The 24,297-nt window shown below is 39.2% G+C and overlaps 2 protein-coding genes across 6 annotated transcripts in view; one reads left to right on the top strand and one right to left on the bottom strand.

Annotated features, from left to right (window-relative positions):
• Positions 1 to 1,977: 1,977 nt before the first annotated feature.
• Positions 1,978 to 9,377, bottom strand: lztfl1 (leucine zipper transcription factor-like 1). 2 transcript variants are annotated; one of them, XM_084939642.1, is made up of 10 exons: positions 9,093 to 9,377; positions 8,650 to 8,774; positions 8,318 to 8,512; positions 5,084 to 5,141; positions 4,594 to 4,665; positions 4,415 to 4,480; positions 4,245 to 4,322; positions 3,774 to 3,950; positions 3,238 to 3,341; positions 1,978 to 3,058 (listed from the first exon to the last, which is right to left on the bottom strand). In XM_084939642.1, exons 1-10 carry the CDS (start codon positions 9,093 to 9,095, stop codon positions 3,040 to 3,042), a joined length of 897 nt encoding a protein of 298 aa, XP_084795768.1. In that variant the 5' UTR covers positions 9,096 to 9,377; the 3' UTR covers positions 1,978 to 3,039. The 2 variants fall into 2 exon arrangements, with proteins under 2 accessions (XP_084795768.1, XP_084795769.1); XM_084939643.1 differs by having other exon boundaries at positions 3,774 to 3,932.
• A 3,764-nt stretch (positions 9,378 to 13,141) lies between these two features.
• Positions 13,142 to 24,297, top strand: part of dnajc13 (dnaJ homolog subfamily C member 13) — a 31,288-nt gene continuing 20,132 nt past the window's right edge. For all 4 annotated transcript variants that reach the window (XM_084939640.1, XM_084939639.1, XM_084939637.1 and 1 more), the window contains exons 1-4: positions 13,142 to 13,318; positions 16,054 to 16,134; positions 23,494 to 23,569; positions 23,901 to 24,050. In XM_084939640.1, the coding sequence (XP_084795766.1) occupies positions 16,067 to 16,134; positions 23,494 to 23,569; positions 23,901 to 24,050 (294 nt within the window). In that variant the 5' untranslated portion in view covers positions 13,142 to 13,318; positions 16,054 to 16,066. The remainder of the gene's footprint in view (positions 13,319 to 16,053; positions 16,135 to 23,493; positions 23,570 to 23,900; positions 24,051 to 24,297) is intronic.

The raw sequence follows: 24,297 nt of genomic DNA, 5'->3' as shown, positions 1-24,297 counted from the left end.
TAGGTGGTGGAGAAGAAATAATGTAGATGCCATCTTTCTGAATCAGAGCAGCGCTAATAGGTTTTAAAGCATCATCATTGTTAAGAGTTTACAGCTCGTATAAGCACGTAGTGTGTTTCTCACCTACTCCCTCCTTCAACACGTATGAAAGGAGGATGACCTCATGTGCATAAGTTCTGTGCAAGATGCATAATTCACATGAGTTTAATTCAGGACGCTGTGGCTTTTAAGGGTTTCAGTGAAAACAAAAAGGGTTTGACGGTTGACTTGCTGGTGACCACTGTTTCTTATTTTGGTGCTATCTCGGTCTACTTTGGTTAGGAGAAACAGGGAAACAAAACACATGTTTCTCAAGATAAGCAAAGCAGATTAGATATGGTAAACTCTACAACAACAGCAGTTCTTTTGTGCAAATAATACCAGTCAGCACTATTATTACGAGTATCATCAGAGAGATTTACCTCATGGTCATTTTACCCCCCGGAATCTTCTTAACAGGTAATTTTTTATTTCTATTTTTTGGTGGTACTTTACTAAAACCGGCCACCCTTGCTGATTTAGCATGAAATAATACAGAATCCATAAACATAATAATACTCCTGCCCACAGATTTGTAGTTAAAAACATGTAGTTTTGTGCTTTGTTGTTCCTGGGTGTCTTAGTGTGGCAGCATTAGCATCTAGTCCTACTTACTGGCCTGAAAAAAACATACATGGGTCAACACACAAAACACGATTGCATCTGTAACTTGAAAAAAAAGAAAAGAAAAAATATTTTAAGTACTTGTGAGTAACCAGTGCAGTGACAACAGGCTGCAAAGTCACTGACACCAAGCACCTGCTGCCCAAACTGAGTTTTTTCAAGGTTATAATGAGATACATTTATTTGTGCATGTTTATTTTTGTATTACTGCATTGTGGCGCCCCCTAGTATAGATTACACAAACGTGCTGTGTGTGTGGCATGGCATTCACTACATCGACTTTTTTTTTGTTTTAAATGAATAGGGTGAGTATTTTTAATCAAACACACGCAACTCCCACGTTGTTAGGTGGACCTATTCAACAGTTTGTTAAGGGGAATCTCTAATCATCAAATCTGATTTTCAGAAACTGCTGATTTACTGGGATTTTTCCACTCCAGTTTACAAAGGAAAAAAAATAAAAAGAGAAAATATACAGTGAGTCCCAGTCAGACAAAAATTCCCAGATGCTTTGAGCTGATAGGAAGGTAAGTTACTCAAATAACAAGATATGTAGAAGAGCATTTCTGAATGCAGCACACATCAAACATCGAAGCAAATGGGCTAAAGTTGGCATTCCTGTTAGTTAAATGACAGAACACCAAGGCTGTAATTGACATAGGACGACCAAGATTGGACAGCAGAAAAACAGAAAAATGTTGCCGGGTCGGATGATCCTCTACAATATTCGGATGGTGGGGTCATAATTTAGTATAAACAACATGAAAGCATGGATCCGACCGACTTGTATCAGTGGTTCAGGCTTCTGGTGGTGGTGCAATGGTGTGGGGGATATTGAATTGGCACACTTTGGGCCCCCTAATATTAACTGAGCATCATTTAGATGCCACAGCCTACCTGAGTATTGTTGCTGACATGTCAATCCTTTTACGACCACAGACATCAGTGTACCACAAAGCTCCAGCGATCTTAAACTGGTTTATTGAGCGTGACACTGAGTTCACTGTGCTCAAATGGTTTCCAGTCACCAGACCTCAATCCAGTAGAGCATCTTTGGGATGTGGTGGAACCAGAAAGTCACATCATGTATATGAACCAAAATCTCTGAGGAATGTTTCCAGTATTGTGCTATGAAGAATTATGCAGTTCTGAAGGCAAAATGAGGGTCAGGTTACTAGTGTACTAGAAACATGTTCATGCAGTAAAGTGTCTGTTTAGTGTATGATATCAGCTGAAGTTAAATGTGAAGAAGAAACTTTCATAAATGCGACGACATATTTTAGTACCAGCTTTTATTACCCCATACTTTGCACAATACAAACAAACACACATCTAGTGTAATATAGGGTAGATGTGTCATACTCTACAAGAGCATTACTTCATGAACATCATGTAAATATATATTTTTTCCTCTTACACTCCATCGCCCACAGCAATACGAAAAGTACATGGATAGAGATTCCACACAAAAATATTCTATGCGATTTTGAAGGGGAAGTAGGGAAATCACTGTAAATCATTATTCATGTCATTTAATAGGCAAGAGCAGAAAAGTAAAAGCTCCAGGTTTTCACGCATTGGGAAAAAAAAACAAAAAAAAAGAAACACTGTAGGTATTTGGTGTGAAATACTATTAAATGCTTAGGTAACAAATCAGATGAACCGCAACGGATCAATAAACTTTTTTCTGTGGCTTGGATTTGCTTGAAACTGCATGTAACTCAAAAGCGATGCCAAGTTCACTAGAAAACGGGGCTGCTGAGATTAAGACTAATCAGCAGGATATCAGTAATCACCTGATGCATGAATGCCAAATATTTTAACCTATGATCACACAATAATAAGACTGCAAAGCTTCCGGCAGACAAAAACGTATCTGTCAAATTCAGCAAACAGACAAGGCCTCTTCAAACTGGGACGTGTTGGTAATTGCATAGAGCACAGAGGGAAGTCTGCTAGCTACTGTAAGTGAGCTCTGAACTGAGACACGGAAAAAGAAAGCTCGGCCATCACTACTACATTTGTGTGTGTGTGTGTGTGTGTGTGTGTGTGTGTGTGTGTGTGTGTGTGTGTGTGTGTGTGTGTGTGTGTGTGTGTGTGTGTGTGTGCGTGCGTGCGTGCGTCCAGCTTCCCGCTCCTACTCTTTACTAAAGCCGATTACTAGTGAAAATGCCAGACAAAGCGTGAATAAAAGTTTCCTTGTGGAAGAGCTTTTCTTTCTGTCTCTCTTGTCTTACAGCAAAAGATCAGATGGTTTCGTATCCAAACCACAGTCGTAAATCTTGGTCCCACTTTATACGCGCAAACATCTGTTAAACCAGCTGTCCGGGGTGGAGCTCACTCATTAGGCTCGTATCTGAAACAGAGAGCAAAATCTGAAATTAGTCAAACATGAACAAGAGAAGGAAAATCTCACAATTAGCTTATTAGTATTATATATTATGACTACACTGGGATGCCGTATGATTTTATTTTCAAGGGTGTTGATTCATTTTTACCTACAAGATTTGGATAATTTCACAATCATAGACTCACCTCTGCAATCGTTTCCTAATCTCTTTGATCTGCTCGTTCTTCTTGGTTAGAATCTCCTTCATGTTGCGGTAGGCCGCAGTTTGCTGGAACTTCTTCTCCAGCTCCTGCACGCAACACACACACACACACACACACACACACACACACACACACACACATTCAAACGTGAGAAAAACAGCACAGATTGCTCAGTGCACCTGACCAACTGTCCCAATGGCATCAGGCGGCGAGTACAACATTCAATTGCATGACCTTTTGCTTAGAAACTCATGACAGGAAAGTGAACATGAAAAAACGTTTGCTTCCGCAGTGCCACTTGCAAAATAGGAACTGGCTGATGAAGAGCAAGGAGAGATTCGTAAACAGCAAGAAAGGCCTTTTGCGTGTCATGTTCGCAGACTTCATGACACCCTCATTGTCTCACAACTTCAATAATAACTGGGTAGAACAGCAACAACAACACTTGACATTTTGTGGGTGTTAACTATATGTTTGCTCGTTACTTTCAATTCCTGGAAGAGACCAAAGTTGCTCACTTTCTCTGCCAAGGCCAGCTGCTCTTGCACTCGCAGAAGCTCATGTTTGGAAGAGATCAGGTTGTCCTGCAAATCTTTCTGGGTTGCCACGTTGGCGCTGAGAGACCTTTCGTAGTCCTCTTTCAGAGCTGCCACTGTGTCCTCTAGACTGTTGATTTCCTTGGATTGAGCAGCCACCTTAACGGGAACGGCAACACCGTTACCTCACTTTTTTTGAATGAGTTGTGACATCAAGACTAAAAAAAATCTATTTCTAACGACGACAAAATACACACTTTGACCATGTGGATACATACCATTTAGGTCCAAGTTGGCAGATAAAAGCAAATGGCAGAAAACATTTATATGAAAATGAAAAACTGTAAAGTTAAACAAACGAAAGTAGCGAAATGGAACGCAAACCGAGACCCAAAAAAAAGAAAAAGTGAGAAGATGACACTTGCTGACTGTAAGCCACATTTGGAAATGTACCTGCTGTTCACCTTGCACTCTCTGAAGGTCTTTCAGAGCTCTCTCTGCCCTGGATTTCTCATCTAGTGCACTCATGGCCTAAACAATCAAGCAGGAAGAGAATTAACAACACAACTATCGCTATCAAGCACGAGTAAGATAGCACGTTGTTTAAAATGTTATTTGTGTACCTGGGATTCTAAAGTCCGGAGCCTCGCTCTCAGTTTGTCATTTTCCTGTTGTAGTCTCACTATCTCCTGAAGAAGTATTGAAGATACAGTAGCTGTGGTTTACTATGTAAACATACGGACAATCCAACATCCCAGTGAATCTATGGAAGCAATCCATATAATGTACCACATTTCTTTACCTTGTTAAGAAGTTCAGACACTCCACTTTCATTCAGAGGGGCCAACTTGGGTTTGCTTGTTTCTTTGTTTATCTGGGGGATATTTTTAAATAACAAAGATTAGATGGTCAATTGTTCTTTATCTAACTGGTATGTAACTGTAAAAAAAAACAAACAAAAAAAATCAACACCATTTAGGCAAGTCTTTCACTTTCCCATAAATGTGATGAAGACTAGTGTCATGAAAGAGTCATGAAAGAGCAGTTAATTTGTTTGTTATAAAACGGTATGTGATAAAACCACTTGTCAACCTCAGTGATGTGTGAGTAAGTAACCACCAGGCTACTATTGACAGGCACAGAAAACTATTTAAAATGCACAGAAGCAGCTGCACGCCTCTCTAGTTACTAACTGTGGGTACAAATACGCTAGGGACACATGATCAATGACGAATATCTCAGCGGTAATGTTTGAAGCTCTCACACGTGCCAAAACTGCACCTTATGCTCACCTTATCGGTGGTTTTAAAGTCAGTCTTCTCAAATTCAGCCACTTGCTCCAACAGCTCCCTGTACGGGTCAGACGATAACAAAGCATTAGACGATAGAAGTAACATTTATTTATATAGTGCTTTTCACAGACCTAACAGTCACAAAGTGCTGAACAACAGTGAAGACATGATATTGCATAATAAGACCGAAAATGAAAAATATTACATGCAGAGAAAAATTATGACAGTTTGTAGGGTTACTGTAAACAGCACTTAGATGCTACACTGGGTGCACTGATATGACAATCTGTGTGATCTCCTCACATCAGCTAACTTGTCACCACAATGTCGATGTTTATGATTTTGAACATTACAGCGATCTACCATCTAAATCTTCGGCAGGGAAACTTAACACCCTATCTCTTGGTGGCAGTTTAGCACTCATGTTTTAAGATGCACGCTTGTGGTGAGCAGATCAGGCTTCTGAAAAGCTGTAATGTGGTTTTAAATAGCAGATGAAGACACGTAGCCTGTGATATGGGGCGTATTCCTAGCTTTAGACACCGTATAAGTCACGTACAGCTGAGCCCTGTGAAAAAAAGGCTTTGGAGGTTATTCATCCACCCACTGCGCGCATATTACAAAACTACTTTTCCAAAGAACACACACAGTGTGTTAACAAGGTGAAAGGTGAGAAGAGGTCACATTCATTTATGAAGTTCATCAGAGTGTCACAAAAAACAGGCGGTGCGTTTATACTTGTGTATGAGCCATGGGGCGCTGCACTGAGCAACCTGGACCCCGGGTCTCGGTCATTAGGTCATCGTAAGTAGGACATTTGGACAGCAAGCTGATGTTATCTGACTGAGATAAAGAAAAAAAGTTGCTTTCATATCTTTACTCGTGACAAAAAGGACCGCTCGACGTGCAGTTTGGGCTTAAGCGTGACCATGAAATTTGAATTTTAAATCAAAAGCTTGCTCATTTCAGAAGTGAAGCCTACAACCTGTGGCACTGTCAGTTTTTGCTATCTGAACTTTTTTTTGTTTGTTTGTTTTTTATTTTTTGGAGAGAGATGGAGTGAGGGATGATGGTTGAGGGTTGGGGCCTCTACGGAGGCCCGCAAGGGACATTGGACAAAAAAAAAAAATGAAGATGAACTTTTGCAAGATTCGCAAAAGGTTTTGCGAGATCCCGAGTTACATTTGTGGTATCTCACAAAAGTAACTCGGGATCTCCCTCGAGAGTAGACATGAAGGAGGATTTAGAGCGTTTCATGCGGTCAAGAGAGGTCCCACAAGAGGACATCGTGCACATGCAACAAGACAAAAGTTACGGAGCCCCGCGGCTCCGTACCATTGTGCACCCTTCATATACCCAATTCTGTTGCTCTGAGATATAGGCATACTTGAGCCAGAAAGCCCTGATACCTTTGTGCCAAAGAGTGCAATATTCTGACTACAGTTCACATGTAGCTTTGTTTCTGGTATCACATGTGCATGCCCTCATTTCTCCATGTTTGGGCTTGTAATATGAAAAAAAAACATTCTCTGAAGAACATCTGGCACACTTGTTAAAGAAGAACACAAGAATTATCTTTCAGGTTTAATTAATACATATGTTATTGTAAGCAAATGGCTTTGTGCCACTTGCTAATGATTATTACTGTCAATAAATATTAGCGTTGTAATTTTTGTGAAATTAAAGTAGCAGACTTAAGTAATTCACCAAATCTTTTGCAAATAGTTTCACAGTTTAAAAAAACCCCTACAAATATATCTGTATTTGTTTCTGATACTAAACATATCCAGAAATAGCCTTGGCAAAATGTTCAAATGTTAAAAGGCCTAACGGTCTCCTCTGCAAATTATAAAAAAAAAAAACGGTCATGCACTTTTCTGAGGTTGTACGTTTCCATTATGCTTTTTAATATTACTTTTAATGCTAAGGCTTATCTAAATTCACAGCTCAGTTTACCCACACTGCATAGTGCGTGTGCATGTTGTGGTTTTCAGGCTAACTGAACATCCCTGCAAAAAAAACAAACAAAAAAGTGCGAAACAAGCGTAATGGAAAAAAAAGGGTTAAACTGACAGCGAGGGCTGGCAGTGACCTTTTTACCTGGCATGTAACATGTACACGATCTAAATCTGAGCAGCACTGCAGAGGAAGTGGTCTGTGATACAGTGTGGTGGAACCTTTCTCTTTAACATGAAGCTTACTTTTTACATTGCTGTGACATGACCCCTATCACATCATTTTAACTACCTCCTGTCTATGTAAAAAAGCCTAACTGCTGAGAGGCTTGTTCAGATAAGCCAACCATTCAGCACGCAATGATAAATAATCCCACAATAAACATAATAAAAATGTAGACATTAAAAATGTCACAAAGACTATTCTTCCTTTTTTTTAGGCATCTTTCCATTGATGCCTAAAAAAAATGCCATGATCAGGAAGGTTGGCACTGGGAACTACTCTGCTGCCCCCACAGTTAGTGTATGAGAGGAGGGTGTTGAACAAAGACCTCAGAATAATGAATAACATTTCACATCCCCTGCACAACCTAGTGGTCAGACAGAAGAGTGCTTTCAAGTAGGATGCTCTTTCAGCTTCAGTGTAACAAATTTTGGCCCACTGTTCTTTGCAGAATTACTTTAGTTCATCCAAACTGGAGAGTTTACCAGCATGGATGACGTGTTTAAAGTCATGCAAAAGCATTTCAGTTTGATTTAAGTCCAAACGCTGACTTGGCCAATCCAAGTCAGGGTGTTTGGGATCACTGTCCTGTCGCATAACTTAAATGTGCTTAAGATTCAGGGCATGAACTGATGGCCAGATATTCTTCTTGAGGATTTTCTGGTAGACAACAGAATTCCATCAATTACAGCAAGTCATGCAGGTCCTGAAGCAGCAAAGCAGCTCCAGACCACCACTACTAACATTTTTGACTGTTTGCACAGGTATGATACCAGTGGTTTTCACCTCGGAACTCTCCCATGGATGCCATTTTTGCCCAGCATCCTTCTTATTGTTTAGTAATGAACACTGACCTTAACTGAAGCAAGTAAGGCCTGTAGTACATTTTGTAATTATTCAGGTTATCTTTGTCTAGTATTACAATTTGTTTGATGATCTGAAACATATAAGTGTGAACAGAAAAAAAAGAAATCAGGAAGGGGGCAAGTATTTTCTCACAGCACTGTATGTCCGTTTGTCTATATATATCTGATAAGCAATTTCTAGATAGACCACCTGTTTTCCAGCTCCGAGATATCACTCTGTAGTCGTAGGTAAAACTTTTCAGCCTGGGAGAAAAGCTGCCTAAGCAGCAGCACATTGGTGTGGGCTGTGTTGATGAGCTCCATCTCTACCTCCCCACGCACCACCGCCTGCAGCTCGTCCAGCATCTCCTTCACCTCGTCCACTGTGAAGGTTTCCTCCACCAGCCTTCACAAAAATGCACGTAAATTGGAAATGTTTCAGGTACATCTGAACCGAAAAGCACTTCATTTTTCCTGCATATCTACTTTACATAGACAACTGAGCGGAAGTAACGTGAGAAAAGAGAAGAAATGACCAGTCACCTGCTATCTTTGAGCTCCTCGAAGCATGAGTCGATAGTTTTGAGCCTTAGAACTCTCTTTGAACGTGCAAATCGCATATAATTGATGATTTCATTCTGATGGTGTTCATTAAATCCAAATTCAGCCTACACGAAGATAAGAGAAATTTGATTTTAAGCAAAGATCGGCACACAGAATAAAAAATGAACACAAACAAGGTGTACATAAACAAGCAGATAATTAGCTAACTTGAAGAGGATTTTCTCTTGCTAATATGCAGCAGGGCCTTTTCACATGGGCTTGCACATCCAGCGTACTGTTTATGTATATAAAGGGTTGCTCGCTAACATTAGCGGTTCACTCGTCTTTTGATTCAGCTTTAGAGCACAGCGCTAGGCGTTTAGCATGCTAAACTCCTAAAAGCGAACAGGTGGCCTGTACAGCAAATCATTTCAGCTACTTACCATGATGGCTGTGCAGCTAACGTTAACGTAACTAAGTTAGCTAGCTTGAAGACTGAGCTGCTCCAAAAGAGGAAAAAAATGTTTTTTTCTGGCTATAATTTAGATCATTCAGTGAGCAGACTGAAAACCAGCGGTGAAATGCTGGAATCGAGAGTTCTTGAAAATCTCTTATAATTACATTCGACGAGGCTAAACAAAGGTTATATGACAGCTATAAGACTATCAAGCAGATTTGCTAGCCTCCTAGCAGCTAGTGTTTGCATTGAGAATGCCTTGGTAACGGAAAAGAGCGTCATCACCTTGGTTACCAGAGGTGCATTCAATGGCACTACGTAAAGATTTGAAACAAAAAGTGAATCCCAAATCAACATTAACTGCCTCATCTTAACAACATTTCATATACACACGTGTGCGATATTCACTATAAGGTTTTTTTTTTAACTGTTTTTTTTTTTATTTAAGGGTAGCTGTTTAGTCTTGTTGTTGTTCTACGTTAATTCGATCTCAACATAGAACACGCTATCTGCCTTTAACTGCCTCAAAAGTAGTCGGTAATCAAGTCATTCAGTTGTCTGCTTCGCAATTCAGTGTTTTGACAAGATTCATCCCAGTCAAAATTTCAGCCCCACTAAAGAACTAGCCCATTTGTGAAAGCATATAAACACATGAGAAGCATAGTTTTGGTGTGTATTCCATATACATATACACCCAGTATACATTCAATTAATGCATGTATACTGTGTTTTAATGTCTTTCTTGGACACACATACACATAATGCAGCTCTTATTTTTGGTGCTACTGAATCTAGAGCAGTATTTAGATATCGAACATCTCCCGATCAGGATGATTTTCTAAACGGATGACTATTGATGATCAGATGACTATTCAGTTTCACCATTTTTTTGGCATCCACATTTCTACCCTTGCTAGTTGCAGATGGGTTTGCACTGAATGTGACTGATGGTCAGTCATAAACTCATTATAAGACTGAATTGACAGCGCTACTGTAGCACACCTGATTGAGCACCGGTGTGCTTAGAGTCCTCACTGCAGGGATCTGAATCTGATCCAGGCCATTCCCTGTGTCATTCCCCTTCACTCTCTCCCTGCCTTGCTGTCTTTTGTCTGCACTGTCCTATAAAGGAGAGAGAATAGATTTATGTTCTGACAACTCTCCCCCTTCATCTTTCAAATCTTCTCTCTCATTGAGATTCTCTGAGTAGATAGTATATTCACCATCTTGCTACTTGTTGTGTCTCATCACTGATTTGCAGCTATGAGAAAATATAGGGTGATTCCCAGAAAACAGAGGATAAAATGTGTGGGACTGTGGGAACAGACAGATGTATGTCATAGAAATGTTGCAATAGTGAAGCCTTATGCGGGAAAAATAGGAACAGAATCACATTACTCCCCCACACCCCACGCACACATACCCCCCCCCCCCCCCCACACACACACACACACACACAGAGAGAGAGAGAATAAAAGCAGACCATGTAAGAGGAGGACAGTGTGAAGAGACACAGCACCTTCACACTTTTATGAGCCAAACACTACATATGTAGTGTAAAAAATTTTGGAGGCGTTGCACTGAGAACTGAAAATGTTTTACTAACAGAAAATTAGCCAGGAAAGCAAGTAAGAGTTTGAAATACTAATTAATCATTTCGATCATTACATGCAATTTGTTTTTTCCTCTCATTTACTCTCAACTTTATTTTTCTGTCTCTTGTCTTGTGATTGCAAATAGCCTAAATTGTCTTCTTCTGTGTTTTTTTCCTTTAGGGATCACCACACCGCATTACCTGCCTCCATCCCCACTTATCCCTAGCACACACCCATTAATCCTCTATGTGGACTTCCCGGCAGCTCCATCTTCAACACCCTTTCCCTAGTATATCCACAATCCCTCCTCTGCACATGACCTAACCATCTGAGCCTTTCTTCTCTAACTTTGTCTCCAAAGCACTCAACCTGAGCTGTCCCTGTGATGTACTCATTTTGCCCAATGAAAATCTTAACATCTTCAATTCTGTCACCTCCAGTTTGGCCTCCTGCCTTTATATCCAAATCACACATAATATCAGGTCTCACTACCAAAGTATTTATTATGCAGCAAGTACCTGCCTGAGCTCATTCATTGCACAGTATACAGCAGTAGGTGGCACCATCTGGCTAGAAAAAAAAGTATGACAGGAGCACAAACCACAAACACAGGAACCCTGTCCAGTCTAACCTTGAGGGTTGTAACAACAAAGCCAAACTCTCGGCTATACATTTTGTAAAGACTGTTAAAGTTCTAAATATCCGATTTTAATATTTTCAGCAACAGATTGCAATGCTTTTAATTTTGCGTTTACTAGACAGTTAGTCTTTTTGTAGTCTTTCAGATTCAGTTGATCGTCTGGTCTGTTTCTCCATCAGTCAAATGCAGTGGCCATCATATGAGCCAAATAAAAGCTTCACTGATTGGCACTGTCTTCTCATCCTCAAGAACTTCACCCTCCATTTGACTCCATGGAAAAAGACGGAAATGTTTTTTTTCTCCCCCTCATGTCTCTCTAGCTCTAATTAAATTAGACTAACGGGCAGCGCATGGTTAGTCACCTAATCAGATGGCTTATAACGTGACTGCTGCTCTGCTCAAGTTTAGTTTGCAACATCTGTCAGTAACAGTCAGTAACAAGGCAAAGATGTTTCCTCTTTACCTGCAGTCACGGTGAGTCACTTAAAAATTCAGACAGGGGTTGAAAAACAGTAAAGTTACACGCTAAAGAGTAACAAATTGTTACTTTTTGTTAGAGGCCTTTATGATGGTCCTGTTATACATCTCAGTTGTTTCTTTGTAGGCTGTTCACAGTTAACAATGGCAGCTGAAATATGAACAATGTGTCAAAAGGAAATGTAATATTATACGAATGTGAGTCATTTCAAGACCAAATGCATGGAAAGTGAATGGAAAGAGAAAAAAATGAATATGAATGCAAAAAAAGTAATGAAATATAATGAGCAATAAAATACGTAAAATTATGTAAAAATAACACAGTGCAGTAAGCAGTGTGTAGATTCATGTTAGGATTACTGGGGAAGGATGAAAAATACTGTTTTCTACGTGTTTATTTAAAGTTGTTTGAGTGTGCCTGACATATCTGTGTCCTTTATTATGCTCTGGAACTTCTCTGTCAGACACCGATTCAGTCTAGTGTTTTTAAGTGGAGATCCTCATTTAATGTTTCTTCTACTTTAGGAACAGGCTTAACCCATGTGCGGGAAACTGGCTGTATGAATACTATGCCTGAACAAAAGGAATTGCTGCATTGATGGGAAAGTGTCCCTAGGGGGCAGAATAGTTGTATTTATTCCAGGAGTTGCGTTTTATTGAACAGGCTACTGTTCAGAAATATGTTCTTTCCAGCTATTTCCCCTCTCTTTCTGCAATAAAAAAAGTAAGATTAAGAGGTAAATAGTAAAATATAAAGGAATCAGCGAGGTTTAATCTACTCTCCAGTTTACCAAGCATCCCGTCGTCTATCCCTCTATTTTCGTCATACATAACTTTGATGAAAAATAAGCAGACACTTTTAGTCATGAAGGTTATTTGGAGTAATAATTATACAACAGGCTACTTGCAAGTAGAGGAGCTGTACTCCGTTTTCATTCCCTATCGTGCATAATTTTTCAAACTACTTATTCTTATTTATACCTCTTTACTTGAATTTTTGAGATGTATCTTCACTTCTTTACGTGTGTAATCTGTCTGTGCTCAACTATTTGGTGAAAAGGGAAATGTAAGTATTATTATGTCTGTGGTCGCATATTCGGTCATTTCTTCTCTAAAAGAAACTAGAGATTTCCAGTAATAAACCCCTTCTGCAGTATATGGCATCGCTGAACTGTTCCGAGGTCAGTTTCGAAGGTATGTACCAATTGAAAAATAGAATGATTCGACGTAATAACCGATCTGGTATCAGGTATCTTTACAATGTTGGTTCCTGACAAACCAATCAGCTGACAGCCGCATGACAGGCAGGCCTCACGCTTGCGCAGTAGCACACTTTTGGTATGAGGAATATGGCAGCGTCCTGAGTCCAGTTGGGGGGAATACGGCGTAACTGAGCACCTTCAGCATCACACTGGGAAAACTGAGACGCACCGGGCACAGTCAGAGGAGGGTGGGGGGCTGAGGGACGGCTACGAATAACACCCGTTAGCGATTTTACAGGTAAACGCGGCCGTTAGCGCCTGCCACTGTCTGCTTCTCCAATGTTTTCTTGATTGAACCCCGTCGCTAATGCGACTAGCTAGTTCGTCCATAAAACCTGAGTGATGTGCTAGTTAGCCGTTAGCTGGTGGCTAACCCAAGCACTGGCCTGCCACAGCCCCTTTTTCTGCATTTGTCAAACAGACTCTGATAACAAAGTATATCGGCTGGTCGCTGTAGTTAAGTGGAACAGCAAGTGTCGACGTCGCAAAACTATGCCGCCGTGCTTAGCCTGACAGTGAACCGCGTAGGCCTGCTGAAATGAACCAGTCTGGCTAACTGCTTGGTAACGTTAATGCTGTTTGTCATGGATTTACTTGACAGATCAGGAGCCAGCGCGCAACCTCCACACAATTTAAGAATTGCTGTTTGCCATTTCAGCCTCTTTCGTGTAACTGTTAGTTTTATATTTCTAGTTAGCTGTTTTTTAAAAAAGAGAGAAGAAATTATAGTTTTCGAGAAGATATTTGCATAAAATCCTTGCAGATCCACAGAAGATAATGCAAACTAAGTTCCCGTCTCGGTTTAGAGATTGCTTCATATAGTTGGCTAATGTCGGTGTGTGTTGCAATATATCTGCAGGGCACAAAAAATCCAAAATAAGTGAAAATAAGATTATAAAGCTCATATTATGTGTTTTGCCTGGCCTGGACTAGATATAAGATTTTATGTGGTTCTGAAGGTCTGCATCCTTCATGTGTTTCCCTACTCGAGCATTGCGCCTTTTAATTTACTTGAGCTTCACTAATATCATAGCAGAGAAGAGAATTTAAACTAAAGGTATTAAAAAACTTGTTAGAGCCATATAGTGATGTCATAGCACATGATATTTTGACCCTTGCACCCACTCTGATGCTAAAGTTTTTCAGCCATCTGCTTTCCAAAGGAAACAGGTGACCTAGCCTTGTAAACTAAATAGTATTTTTATAGTATGTAGAGTACTGAGAGTTACCTGATCAAATTGTTGTGATGGATACAACCTGTGGCTGCAGTCTAGTTGGGTAGTTCCTTGTGAGTAACATGGTATTAGATAAAGATATTTGGTAAAAAAGGACACCCCAGTATCCTCTGTGGGATTGCGGAAATTGTCACAGACATCCACATAACAAGACCTTTGATTATTAAAAACTGTATTTGTTAAAGGAAAAGTTGTGAAAATCTGTTTGGATCAAGTTGTCATGTTGAATATGTGCTTTGCTTGCAGTGGGGTTTGCACTGGGTTCGCCTATCTCATATTTCTTTTTTCTGTTTTGTTAAAATGTGTTTGAGGATAGACCAGGAATAATTTGCTGTTGATAAGGGCAAAAAGGGACAGATGGGTACAGGGAGGGGTAAATCACATGACCCAGTCCTGGAATCTACCTTTTTTTTTTCTTTTCCACAGTCGTAGCAGCACACTCATCCCAGTAATGTAATAAAACTGCTCTGCTCTGTGCTGCAGCAAAGCACAGTCTATGCAGTCCCTCATGCTAACATCTGCCTGTATGAGATTATACAGTTACATGACTGTATATTCGGAGGGAAATAAATTATTTCTTTATTCTTCCTGAAACAGCGATGTCAAACCTTTAAAACTTTGGAAGATCCTCATCCTGTGTTGCCATACTTAAAATTTGCCTAATATTGTGTCTGGTCCTCGGTAAAAAACAAGAAACTGTGATAAATGCATAGATGAATAATTTTGCTGCTCCCTGCTTTATTTGCACTCCGATCTGGAGAGGAAGGAAAACTGGAGTCAGATTTTTTTTCCAGGATCCTGGCAGAATGCTGACACAGGTTCCCCTTGTCACATTGCAGTCGCTTACAATTTACTGCACTAAGGATAGCAGAGGCAGTTTTTCCCCACCTTTTCTCTACTGTGTTCTGGTGACTGGTTTATTGTTAAACTGTTCGCTACTTAAAGTAATGTTCTGTTTTGGTTTTTTTGTCAGCTGGAAAAGCAAACCTGTTAATCCTTGTGCACCTGTCCTGATAGCAGCTAGTCTGGAAGTAAAATTACAGTGATTTATTTTTCCTTCCTATTGTAAATTCAAATTGGGAGCCTGGCCAAACCCTAAGACAGCATCTAACTTCTGTATATTTACATAGCCTCAATTATCCATGCTGGCTTCATACCAGACTTTATTGACACATTCTCAGTTCGTGAACTGCTGTATTGTTTTTGCACCTATGGTTATCAGCATGGAATGGAGACATTTTCTTCCCCTTTGTTTATGCTGAGCAAGCTGTAATATCCCAGTTGGTTCCTTGGGGGTGTCACTTTTCAAAGCGAGTCTGCAAGAATGCAACTATAAAGGATAGAGGTAGAGCATGAAGAGACAGGGTTGTCCCTGCTGTAGCTTATAACAGTGAAGAATGACTCAGTCATGGACTCCCAGTTGCACTGTTTGCACTGTATTAGTTCAGTATCTGGTGGAAATCTCAGTCAAAATATGTTCAGAGACTGTGTGACATGTGTGTCACAGTATACTGGAATGTGTGTTATGTAAACATGGTATGGTTGTGATTTACAAAAGTCTGGGTTAAGGATTTTGGTAACAGCTGATATGACAACTGGAAATATATTACTTACCCTAAAGAAATGCCTAAACGAACATCTTTAAAACATGTTTTTCCTTGACCTTTGTATTTGTTGAAGTTGAAGAACTTGCTTTTTAAAAGATTCTAGTCATGGTAACTTTCCTTCTGTGTTTTAGGTCCTGTGAAAAGATGAATGTCGTCAAAGAAAACAGAGACCTGGCCTGTTTCTATACTACCAAACACTCCTGGAGGGGAAAGTAAGAATGCAACTTTTGTTTTGTTTTGCTTTTTTTAGACTCACAAATAGTATTTCAGTGCATTCGGTATATTTTGTTTCAGATATTATGCGTATAACTTCACAAAACAGTGGATCTAAAGCGGAAATGTCCCCAAATTATCACTTAGATCTTTCTTTATTTTTGGCTTCTTTATCTTGGGAAAATATAGGGGGTCATGCATGAAAAGCTGCTTTACTAAATGATAGAGCTAGTGTTCCTTTTCTGTCAAACATTGTAGGTGGTAATGAGTGCCTATCAGGAGATCAAACAACAGTAAACACTGTATTATATCTTGGCTGGGACAAGACATCAAACATTTTTATGTCATGTCAAGAGCCTATTGGACTGGGGAAACATGCCTTCTTTCATGTTTACTGCCTACCTTATAAAAATTATAAGCTAATGTGTTTTATGTGTGTAGGAAAGTTAAGATACCCAACTGATTTTTATCCTAATTATGCCTTTAGGAAGTAACTGAGCCACTGTATGTTAATGCATTTTTAAAAGGAGATTAAAAACTGTTATGATGTAATACAATACAATGAAGCCAACGTACTTATCTGTGAACATGTATCTGATTAGCCCTCGAGTCCATCATACACTGATTTATGGGACATTATACAGCATTTAAGTTCTGTCAGTGTGCAAATTGAACCCTTAAACTGGCAAATGTGTAAAACTAGTAGCTGCCCTGTACTCGGAAGCCCTCAAAGCTAATAGAAAGGACAAGTCCTAGTCTGAGCAGTCAGGAGGTGGGATCACATTACCAATACTTGCTTTCTAAATGCCTTTGTCCCATTAAGGCCTGCTATTGACTTGGGAAACGTAAGCAGGGCTGCAAAGCATTAGCCATCGTCAGAGGTTCATCCGCTAATGCTTCTTGAAGTGTCCGGCAGAAACGCGCGTTGATGTACGATGACCCCTACAGTGAACACATCCAGTGGCTCTTTTATGCTCTATGAGGAATCTTGCTGGTGTGGGAAGGATAATTGAATATCCTATGATTGAGCATTTCTATTCTCATAGTCTCTTCCCATCCTTTTGGGAATGGTTTTCTGAGCAGGGAAAATTTGAATCGGATGTAATGGCCTTTTCATTCATTCCATCTTAGCTGAACATCTATGGGAGACTTGGGACGAATATGTTTGCTAGTGCTCTACACCGCCATCATGAGAAAGCCAGAGCTCAATTTCCCAGACATGATTTAAACCCAATCCTAGACCAGAGGTCAGCAGCTCTTCTTCTAATAGAAGAATATGTTAGAAGACGCTTTTTTTAAAAAAAGAAAACATTGACCAGAAAATTATTTGTGACTGGCCTGTTATGATTATTTGGTACTTTTCATCGCAGCTATGAAATCATAGAAATTTAATAAAATAAGATGTTTACTTTTCTTATGAAACAATTTTGAAGTTGTGGTAAAAAAATAAATATGATCATGTTTGGAATTATTTTGAAACGGAGTAACTGTGAAGTTAGGCAGGGCATTTCATGCAACATGAATGAAATGTATTTGTACTACTCCAATTTGACAGTAAATGCAACATATAGTAGCCAAATTGCTTTAGAACAAAAAATAAAAGATGTTTTAGATTTCATATAATTTTGTCAAGCTGCAACTAAAGCATACCAGTGAGCCATAAGCATTGTTGGTTTAAAAAAATCTGTTTACATGTTCTTAAATGTGTTTTTTTTTCCTGATTTCACCCTTCTTTATGCCTGAGCAACACGAGGATCCAATTTAAGGTCCTTCTAGTGGTTTATCGGACTTGCAAGGCTCACGTCATGACCCTCCTGACCCAAGTTAAATGCAGGTCATTAGGTCAATGCTTTAGTGAACAGGAATTTCTATCCTTATAGTGTCTTCCCATCCATAGGGGAATGATTTTCTGAGCAGGAAAAGTATGTGAATCACATGCAATGGCCTTTGTAAACATAAATGATTGCCATCAACATTTGAAGGTCACTTTACTGACTCACTGAGGAGAGTGAGAGAAAGTGACTGAAAGTTAAGAGTAGGGCGGCAGAGAATTATGCGAGTGGGTGATCACAGAGAAATGAAAATGAAACTTGAGCTGGTGCTTGTGTAACCCATTTCCGTGCCTCAGACAGAAAACGTAGACAACCAGAGATTGAGTTGAGCAGTCTCTCTGGTACAAGTCAAACGCAGTTTAGAGGATCTGCCGCACAGGGCTTTGATAGATCAGCAGAGAGAAAGATTCTCATTAGGGTACAGGTTTTCATCTTGCTTTATACCAGCTTTATTGTGGGTGGCTTTGGTCTTTAGTGGGTAGTGAGAAATATCTTATACCATTTGGTTTTAACCAACCAATTAAGTACTTTTTTGCCACACCACGAAGCATGCCAAGGAACGATGTTCTTGGTTTTATTTAATTATGCAATTGCAATACCTGCAGTAAGAGGAAGCTGTTTCAGGTTGCCACAGGAGTGCCTCAGTCACACTCTAATGTGTGATAGAGACAGACTTTGTGACATGTCATGTGACATTGCCAGTTGCCTTACAGAAGGAATAAAAGGACAAATTGTCAGTTAATCTATTTGTTTTTGCCAAAACATCACAGTTAAGGAAAAAAATAAAATAAAAAAAGATTTAATGAAGAAGATATGTGAGTTGTTGCATTTATTCATTTTCAAATGAAACCCTTTTCTCAGAACTTTAATTATTTCTTATAACTTTTGGTTGGTTTTATATTTTTTGTTCAACTTTTTGTTTTCTTACACTTTACTAAAGCATCTCCAAGTACAAGTTTAAGGAAAGTATAAATAAATGGCTCAAATTGTCTGTAAGAGAGCCTTCATGCACTTTACCAATTACAGTAGGACAGCCCTTATGTTTTATTTATAGAACTGCAGTAAATCTACAGTGTAGGCTATGGCTTAGCTATGTACCATATGCTGTACCTGATGTGTACCTTCCCAGAAATGTAACTGTACATCCCAGTGATGCAGACCTCCACTGTGATTGGTCTGTTTGGTAGTAAACACAGTTTATTGATTAGCACAAAGATGATCTCGCAGTGAAACAAAATGTATTAAGCTATTACTGTATCTATCTTCCTCAACATGCTAATGGAATACTTTGTATTCTGCCAGTGTAGACAGATGGAGGTTTTCCTCATAATAGCTCTAACAGTTCGTATACTCAGGGCCGGTTCTTCACAGAGTCTCTCCTTCCTCCATTTCAGTAAAAGTAACTGTTTAAGATTTTCTCAAAGTTCAGTGTGAATGGCTCAGTTTCGCTTGTGATGGCAGAGCAATACAAACACACCAGCACACTAGCATAAATGTCGCTCATTACTTAAGGGATTCAACACAGTACTATAAATCAGGCATTCGCTTTCCAGTGTGGACACAGGGATTGGGCCAGAGACAATATTTGTGGTCTTTTCTGCAGGGATGGTGGTGGGAAAATTTTTTGTAAAAAAGAAAAGGTTTTGTTTCTGTATTTTTGCCCGCTTCCTTTTTTACACATTTCAGATTCAGTTTCAGATTTACTAACAGTGATGAAAATCTCGCAGACTTGAGTTAGACTTTAGCCCGAGACACTTTTCTGACAGTTAGTATCAGAGTAGACCTGAGCTGTTGCAGCGTTGGCTCACTGTTGCTGTAGAGTTTTCCACTGAAATATGCTTGTGAACATGATTTAGTCAAATCTTGTGACTAGTTTTAGAGAGTATTAGATTAAGATGTTTCCCTGACTTTTTACACAAATTGATTTTCTTTTATAGCTTGCTTTATATTTGCAAGTGTAGCACCTCTATTCAGTCTTTTGAAAAACTAGGCTCGCCCTTACGGCTTCCATAGGAATTAAAAATTTAAATGTCATCCAGGAGCTGTGTGAGCACCGTTTTGACAGTTTTATCATTTTGGTGTGTGTTAATACAGTGCCACAATCTCTGTTTTTTGTTATTCAGTTTAAAGCAGTCATTTTTTTATTGCTAGTACAGCTATGCGTCTTTTTCACCTTGTTAAAATTCTGTGTTTATACTTGGGGTCTTGTCATTGCCTCCCTGTATTATAGTTTTGGAGGGCACTCTATTCACTGCTTTCTGCATCTCTGTTATCCAGTGTTTATGTTGAGTCTTGTACGAAAGATTATTTTGTGTTGCCCTACTAACAACTCTTAAGCTCAGATGTCTTCGTGAGAAATGAAGCACGTTTTGAGGAGAGACGGTTGAGAACTGTTCAGTCACATACGGTACAGGAAGTTGCCTAATGGGAAGATTATGAAACCTTAGTAATGGAGAGAGGAGAATGGTGATTATATCTGTGGTGTAAACTGTACCTGTTTTTGCTTCTATTACCATGATGGATGGCTAAACACATGATTGTTCCAGGTCTTGGCCAGTTGATTTTCATACCTTTGTATGAATGTAAATCTGAAAGTCAACAGCATATGTTTAAAATGTTTTTAAAGGATTCTTGCAAAAGTGCTTTAAAGGTTGTTTAATATAATAGGATCTCTGCATAGTACTGCATAATAATCATTCTAATAATCTGCTCTACTAAATTGATCTCAGTTGTACTTCATCTTACATTGTGTATTCATTTCTTCCTGTTACTGTATGCTTCATCCTGAAAGTCAGTTCTTGTTAAGTCTTTATTGTTTCATTTAAAATAATGGTATTGACGTTTACTTGGTTGTTACGTTACTATGCTGTTTCTTGTTTTAATGCTGCTGGCCTCTGTGAGCTACCAAACAAATTTCGTTGTATAACTACAATGACAATAAAGTTCAAGTTTAAGTTAAGTTTATTTATTAGCAGCTACATTCTACTATTCAACACAGGTTCAATTTAAAGACATGAATTAATTGTTAAATCAGAAAATTAGGCATAAATTTGGCTTTTTTTTTTCTCCAAGTGTATACCAGATAGAGAGGACTGGATATTGCCTTTGTACCAAGATTGTTTTTTTTTTTTAGTCTATCAGCCCACAGAGAATTAATAATTAACGAAGTTTGTGCTGACATCCAATTCAAGCCATTTGGCACCAAGGTCAAGACATGTAAAGAGCCAGAACCTTGAGATCAGGGCAGACTCATGGTTTTAGACTTCATTCCTTAAAATAACATAATGATGCAAAAGAGGCTGTGGTGTCAAGAGAGATGAAGCAATTTATATAGTTTTCTAAGGGTGAAGCTTCCCAAGAAGGACATGACATTGGTTTACAAGGAGAAGGGGTGGGACAGCCTGAGGGATGAGCCTGAGCCTAATGTCATTGCCTAAAGCAACTGCCTGTCAACTTGTGTTAGTCATTTCATTCATACAGAATTGCAAATGGATTATGTACAAGTAACCACTAATATTAACTTCCTCTTACTCAGCTTTCTCATTGGACTAGCTCATGTTAACGGGACCTAATGAGGATGTACAAAAAGGAAAGGAACTAAGTCAGCATGTTCAGTCTGCACACTGTACTGTGTACTGTGCAAATATCTTGAGCTACCACTCTTGTCTTTACATTTTGGTTCAAAGAAACCAGACTTTTTGTAATTTTCCTGTAAAAATTTGATGAAACTGAAAAACATGAGCAAAGACCGTTGAGCCATTTAATATTCAGTGAAGCCTAATCAAAGATGCAGAAATGCTCTCAGGTACCTGTCAAGAAGCCGTTTGTAAGGTACAAAAATGATGAGTAAAGGCTAATATATTCCAGATTACACAAGAGCTGGACTTAAAATCAGTGACAACAAATCTTGTGAAGTGATGAATACAAATTTGAAGTTTTTGACTCAAATCCTTGCATATATGTACATAGGAGGTCAGAGGAGCAGTAAGACAGTGAGTATGTGCAGCCATGGGTAAAACACAGTGATGAAAATGGAACAAGGGCAGCCAACATCCAAAGAAGAACTTTGAATGTCCTTCAAGAAACACAGAGAACTATTAAAAGAAAACTTGTTTAAGAGCGTTCAAGCTGGGTTGAAGAATCAAGGTGCTTGTTCCAAATATGGACTTTAAAGGTCATTAGAATTGTACAAACACTGTTTTTTTCCTATGTGGTGTATTTCCATGTATGTGTGCAGGTTTAAATTAGTCTCTTCACCCATTTCCTGTGTTAAAAGCAAAATATGCAGGAATAAGGGTAGCTCAAGACTTTTGGAAAGCACATCGATACCAGGTACAATTTATATGTAAACACGCTTTATATGTAAACTTTCTCTTACTAAACACAGCACAAATAACTTAATTTAAAAATGAAAATGTATGAATTGGGCAAAAACAGCTGAAAATGTTGCTGTTGCCAAAAAACTCCAACCAAGCACATATTGATCTGCCACATTTGACATGTGCACACTGTCAGTGTAACATACTAGAATACTGAGAAATCAGAATTCAGCACTTCCTTCCTGTTATGTTAGAAAGCACCACTCATAACTTCTCTTGAATTTGTGTTTTCATCACTATTTAACAGTGAGTCATCACAGAATTGCTGAGATACAAAAGGTTGTAACCTTTTGTTGTAATATGTCAGATAATATTCTTAGAACAAAAGTGATTTCGGAGGACGTGCTCTTAGACGTGACATGCCCTACATCGAGCCCAATCCCTGCATCACAGATTTAAAGAGATTTATCTGGATTTTCCCTTAAAATTTAAATGCATTCTGTGTATTGCCTATGCACAAACCTGCCCTAAAATTCAATGAATAACCAAAATTTGCCTCACTGTTTTGTATGGAACCTTGATGACTCACACAGACAAAAATCAAAACCCACTGAAGGCAGTGTGTAAATGTTTGGAAACTACACATTGTTCACGTTCACTGTCGTATAGGGCCAGTGAAGCTTGATACTGTTAGGAGTTAAGGTTTTCCTGTGACTCACAAAACACCTGAAAACAATGTTATGACTATAACTTCCGTTCCCTGAAGGAGTGGAATGAACTGCAACCCAAATGGTATGGGAAAATCATGCTGCTGTATCCTGTATTCCTATTTGGGGAAAAGGGGAACTGACCTAACCAACCTGAATATGGTCGATGCCATTAGGTAACCCAGTCTTTATAAAGTTACTTTTGGTTGAGTCGTCATTGGCTTACAGAGGGCCAAAAATAGAGCTTTTCATTTCACATTATTCTAACCCTCTCACATGTAATGGAGTGGGAATTTTAAGATAAGTTAATGTGGTTCTTTTCAAGGCTGTCAAGATTATCAGGATCTCACATAATAATAAAAAACCACCACACTTTCGCCCTGTTCCCCACACTCTCAGCGAATATTATGTGACTGCCTGGGTTGGTGTAGGTGTTGCTTCGATGTGTGGTTGGTGATGGGTAGGCTATGTTTCTGACTCATTCCATCTCTGTGTTCCAGGTACAAGCGAGTCTTCTCAGTGGGGACACATGGCATTACCACTTACAACCCAACCACGCTAGAAGTAACAAATCAGGTCAGTATGAATGAGAACGCCCTCATGATGTATGAACCTCTTCTTCTACCACCAGTGCCTCACAGATGCTTGTGGGATGTGCTGCTCTTGGCACTTTGTGGCCCACATTTACTAAACGGTTTAGTATCACAGCTCTGAATATATTTTTCTGTGTTTATCGGTGCACAAAATTTGATCCTGCTGTACTGCTGCATTATTGCATCTTATAAGACATTTATCTTTATGCTTCTTGTATATTTGGAAGCACTTGGAAACTTTTTAAATGTTTGAACTGGTCTTTTGATGCTTTAACATGTGTTTAATCCTGTATTTTCACTGTCTATCTCTGCAGTGGACTTATGGAGACATCTGCGGTATTGGCCCGGTAGGAAAAGGTCAAGGCACAGAGTTCAGCCTCACATTCCGTAAAGGCAGCGGCAAGAAGTCGGAAACGCTCAAGTTTTCAACAGAGCACCGGACAGAGCTGCTCACAGAAGCGCTGGTGAGGATAAACACACATGGCTAGTACTATAGTACCACCATTGACTGAATAGACTTTACATCCTGACTGAGGTGTTTTGATGTAGCCTATTGTAGCTGTAGTGTCTTAACAAGGTCACTTAATGTGCAATGCACTTTTTTAGAAATGCAACATTTGGAAGTCACAACGTTTGATGTGCTGTGAGTGTTGTGCAAAGATATGAATCATTGGAACTGTTGTTCTGGTAAAGAATTAAAGTCATTATGCT

This window comes from Perissodus microlepis, chromosome 9, assembly GCF_051167445.1.
Source record: "Perissodus microlepis isolate ML-2025 ecotype Zambia chromosome 9, ASM5116744v1, whole genome shotgun sequence".
Classification (NCBI taxonomy): Eukaryota; Metazoa; Chordata; class Actinopteri; order Cichliformes; family Cichlidae; genus Perissodus; species Perissodus microlepis.
Note: the sequence above shows the minus strand (reverse complement) of the source record. Positions and strands in the feature narration are given on the sequence as shown.